The following is a 5,256-nucleotide window of genomic DNA, read 5'->3' on the forward strand; positions in this document are numbered from 1 at the left end:
GGAGAAAAAAAAGCAGGATTGACCAGCTGTGCTTCACTTTTTTCATTAGTTCCTTATTTCCTTTCCTGCTGTTCTCATTTCCCCCCCATTCCCTTTCCTGCTGAAAAAAATGCTTTCTTGCAGAGTTGACTTTTTCTAACAACAGGAATATGTGTTCTGCAAACTCCCGGACAGCTCCACAGCCACCACTGCTTTTACAAATATAACCAGCAGCCTTCTGAGCAAGGGCACAAGCGTCAGCAGGCACACCACTCATGCCAGCTTTCTTCAGGCACTCCACATCAGACTCTTCATTTCCTATTGAGAAAGATGACAGAGAAGGGAAAATATCACAGAGGGGAAAAAACTGAGCAAACTCAGTATTTCTCCTTGAGCATATTGATCTGCTCTTTAGAATTTGTATTCTTGCCACAAATTTCATCTCAGCAGCTCAGTGGCACTTCACACGTGAGTCAGCTCTCAGAAAATCTTTGTGATACACGTGAACACTGATCGCACTTGCCACGATTTTTGAGCAACAGAATGGTACTTTTAAGAGTAGTAAAACTAAAAGTAAGCATTTGCCAGACTGTACATTTAAGTTCTCACTGAAATACAGTTTTGTACAGAATCATATGGCTTTCAGTTTTAATTCTGTCTCTTTCTTGTTTCCATTTCAGAATATAACCTATACAATCTCCATCTGAAATGAACTAGAACCAGTTCAAAATTCTGAACCGTAACTGTATGCTTACATAATATCAAAAGATTTCCTAAATATCATTACAAAAACAGCTACAACTTCCCTCAGCAAATCAGATGCTGATTTACCAATACCTTTAATATTTAGACTGTACCCTAACAAGCCTTAAAATACGTACCTGCTTTTGGTGACTGTGTGCTGTAACCAGCATGTCAATCCAAATAAGTTTGGTGTATTAACAAAGAGAAAAGTGTTTTGAAGCTGAGAAGCACTATGAAGCTTTTATGTGCCTACACAATATGAAATTTTACTATCAGAAGAAAGGAACTGACCTAAATAAGCAATTTCTTTCCAGCTCAAACCCATGTCTTTTTGCCAGTCATCCAGGACTTGTAATTTATTTGTTGCACTAACTTTTGCTACACATCCCAGCTGCATAGCTGACAGCGTTTTTGAACAATCTCTTTCAGAGATGAGTCGAACCTATTAAAATAAAGTCCAGTTAGTAAGGTAAGCTAAAACTCAAATACCATTGCAGCAGGATTTCAAAAAAAATGTCACACACAACCTCTCCAAATTTTCTGTCCAACCTGTGGACAAACTTATCTTCTCTAATTGCTTTCAAATACTGGGCATTGATTTTTAAGTACAAAATGAACAGAAGTGGTGCACAAATCAAGAGTACCAGTAACATATACTAGAAATACATAATGTGCAGCCCAGGAGGTTTTTAAAGAAAAATTCCAAATCACAGCAAGTGTGGAAATGGGCTCCCATAGGCAACAAAACAATTACTACAAGCTTCCTCTCCTTGTTACCTCACAAACCATGAAGCTGAGGGAGTTCTGAAAAAAACACCTACTCTTCATTTCACTGTCCCAAAGCAGCAACAGTCATATCAAAGTCTGTCATAAATGTTTCGTCTAACCTGTTACGAAAAAATCCCACAATAGAGACTCCAAAAATGTATCTGCAGAAGTCTACTTGGGGAATAGCTACCCTGGTCTTAGCCATGCCTATGCCCATCTGCAATAAAACTTGAGTTAAGGCTCTTTCAAGGCAGCCTAAAACCACACGGTTCTTATGCCCCCCCAAATTCTTCTAGTTTTATCAAAGACAGGAAATAGGAGGCTAATTTTACAAAAATGCAAGCAAAGATTCAGATCAGCAAAATTTGGTAGCAGCAGTAACAGTAATCAATAATAACAGCCACAATAATAATAATAGAAGTAAACATGTTACAATCCGTTTTGTTTCAGTTTTTCATTTACACTGAATTCTTACAAATTCAAAGAATCTAAGTTCTGACTAAAAGAAGTATGCAGACAAAAATGTTTGTGATTTGATTTCCCCTCTTTGCAACAATCATGGGCCATCTAAGACGACTTAATTTATTCTTTAGCCAAGAGGTAACAACATTATCCCTGCTTGGTAGAGCTGATTTCTACCTGATGAGTGTCTAGACTGCACAGAACAGTATGACTGGTGCTAGCGAAACACCATAAAAATTTCCTCCTACATTTTTTCAGTTTTGTCCCAAGCCTGAACCTATGTATTATGCTGCTTGTTCACAAGCACTCTGAAGAAACTTAAGCTTATACACTGCACAGTTTTAAAAACTTTTAATGTTAAGGTTACATCAGACACAGAGCCTCATACTTCGGAAGACTTACCTGGATTCCTCTTTTCTTTAATAGATCGATACCAACAATATCTCTATAATCATAGGAGACCATTTCCTTCTGATCTTCTGTCACATAAATACGACCATTTGTCAGGCATCCATCAATACTGCAAACCAATAGCTTCACCTCTTTTAATGGCTCTTTGCCAAAGTAACCAAAGCTAGACAAAGAAGTTATCTTTTTAGGATGGAAGTTTTTGCACACTCCAAAATCAAGTATTTCAAATACAATTGTGATCTTCAGACAGAAGAATCAGCTTTGAAATTCTTTTTTGTTTTCTAATGACTTTTCTCATCATCGTTGTTCTCTATATTCTCCCTCTTCAAAGAAGAAAAAAAATGATCCAAAGGACAGCACAGTTATGTTGCCCACTTAAAAATTAGGGCAAGATTAATTTCCTTAGCATAAGAGGTTACTGTGTTCTGCAGCACTTATTTGGAGCAAACCCAAAATAGAGTAAAGGATGAAGAAGGCACAGAAAACATACTCCATTCCCACCCATTATTTCCTTAGAGAGGTGCAGAGTAGCTACAGCGAAAAAAAGCAACTGGCAACCGGTAATCCACTCATGCCTTACACATGAACACTCTCAGTCATGCGCATCAGTAAATGGGGTCCAAAGCATGCAAGCCTGGGAGAATTCAGCTAGAAAACACAGAGATGATGCTCACACATTGCTATGGTATACCATTTTACCCCCAGTTGAACTTTGAGAAAAATAAAATAAAATAAAAACCCGCAAACACAGCAAAGGTAATTCAGATGATTTCAATGACAGGCGGAATTAAGTTGTCCAGTTATCTTTGATCCTTATTACTTACATTACATACATTATGAATTCACATGACCACACTTTGAAACAGTAAGAACTATCAAAGAAATAAAGGAATAAAATGCATTTTTACCTCAATACCCTCTGCTCTGCAATAGGCCAGTCAATGTCTATATCAATATCCACACTGTGCTCTGCACGCATTTCATAGTAGGCCATTTTACCACCCTAAATAAAATAGAATTCATCAAAATTTCCTCCCTGGGTTAATACAAATACAAAACTGCGCAATTAAGTACCATGTAATGAAGTGAAGTATCTGATTAGACAGTGGTCACAACAGCTTTATACATAAAGTGAACTAATGACGTTTTCGCCAGTGACACAGAACCACGCATTTGAAAAAACTTTCTGTAAGCAGTGACTAATAAACATTTTCATTTTACAGCTACAGAAAGCGTGCAAGAAAGATGTTACGTATTAGAATCATTATGTCACAATGATTTTACTAGGTCTTTTAATACAGTAAAATAGTAACACCTATAGCATTCACTTAGTAAGAATATGTCTATTTTTCAGTTCCTATCTACACAAAGACTTAACTTCTATTGGAAAAATATCTGCCACACCCCAATGTAATATAAAAAAAAAATAAAAGACCTGATTCTCAGAGTTAGTGGCTTAATCTTTGTAAAACATAGAATCTAACAAAATTGTACTATGCAGATCATTGCTCACAAGTCTGCACAGTACAGCACTAGCTGGCACTGCATGTGTCTGTGGCAAACTACAGAACCCTAAAGCTCATATCTCTGCATTACTGAGGTATCTGGAAAAGAAAGGGGAATAAACCTGGTGTTCTTGATGTACCTAATATGGTATTCCAATTACAAATACGGAAATATCTACATGGGGATTTTTTTCAGTTCCACTGACAAACACTGGAAATGATCTGTAAGATGAAGAACTTGTCTTGCATAAGAAAACTAAGACACTATATTTGTAGACAAACAAAATGCAAGCTGAAGTAAATACATTTGTTCTGCATTACTACAGTGGGATATAAACAACAGGAAAGGGGAAAAGGCTGTTTAAGTTACCATACCAAACTGGCATAAGACTAAACTGACCGAGAATACAAGTTTATGGATTATATAAGAAGTCTATGACACTGCAGGAAGGTCAGTTACACACCCTCAGTAACACTGAAATGAATTAAGATACACGCTCACATGTTTGTGAACTGATGTGAAACTCAGTTTAATGGTTTAGGCATATAGCTCTGTACTGCTCAGTATTATTTGCATAAATTTGTTTGCTGTGGAGAATGCTGCTACTGGAACTGCCCTAACTACAACTAGCCCTGTTAATTCACAAGTAATAAGCAATCCATTCTTAGGTCCAAGTCATGTTACTTTGTACTGACTGCATCAGAAATACATTATTGAATTTAGAACCCTCTATAACAAAAGCAAGGTACATACTACCCTAAAGAGCACAAAACCCAGCAGCACTAACCTGCAAGTAGCCCTTCTCAATCAAATGTCTCCTGGCAAAATAAAATGAGCCATTTTCATACAGCTCCCCGGGCCAGTCTTGCCTCCGGTATCGTTTTGCTGGATTCAGGTTTTGAGGCTCTGTCATTTTGTTTTCTGTTAAAAGACAAAACCATCAAAAGTAAGCTTTCTGGAATTCCTGTTCAGTCACTTAACTTTCTTTAACTTTTCTGTTGAAAAATTAATGACAATTCAGTCATCAACTTTTTTCATTGTTGCCTCTTGTTACTTAGCTTTATAAAGAATCGCTGAATTGCTTCTCTTTGAAATGTGGATAAAAAACTGAAGGACTGCCCTGCATTTCTACCAGAGGAAAAGGGAATTTTCAATTCCATTTCCATTCCAACTTAGAAAAAAAACCAAAACAAAACTGAGAAGTTGTCATCTCCAAAACTGGTTCCTAGAAGGAATAGAGGGAACATTATTCTAGACTGTCCTTGTTAAAGTGGAAGAAATGCTACAGTCTTTCCGTCCTCTATCTCCTAGTGATGACAGGAAGGAGTTTAACTTACAGTGAGGATAAATGCAAAGAAACCATTCAGCTACCTAGGCCTAAAACCA

General features: G+C 37.1%; 1 protein-coding gene across 1 annotated transcript in view; it reads right to left on the bottom strand.

Annotated features, from left to right (window-relative positions):
- Window positions 1–5,256, bottom strand: part of CMAS (cytidine monophosphate N-acetylneuraminic acid synthetase) — a gene marked incomplete at its 5' end in the record, with an annotated part of 10,846 nt that overhangs the window by 278 nt on the left and 5,312 nt on the right. Inside the window, 5 exons of the mRNA XM_009865296.1 lie at window positions 38–297; window positions 1,015–1,165; window positions 2,356–2,527; window positions 3,273–3,367; window positions 4,658–4,791. Coding sequence (XP_009863598.1) covers window positions 38–297; window positions 1,015–1,165; window positions 2,356–2,527; window positions 3,273–3,367; window positions 4,658–4,791 — 812 coding nt within the window. The remainder of the gene's footprint in view (window positions 1–37; window positions 298–1,014; window positions 1,166–2,355; window positions 2,528–3,272; window positions 3,368–4,657; window positions 4,792–5,256) is intronic.

Source organism: Apaloderma vittatum, unplaced genomic scaffold (assembly GCF_000703405.1).
Source record: "Apaloderma vittatum isolate BGI_N311 unplaced genomic scaffold, ASM70340v1 scaffold5992, whole genome shotgun sequence".
Taxonomy (NCBI): Eukaryota; Metazoa; Chordata; class Aves; order Trogoniformes; family Trogonidae; genus Apaloderma; species Apaloderma vittatum.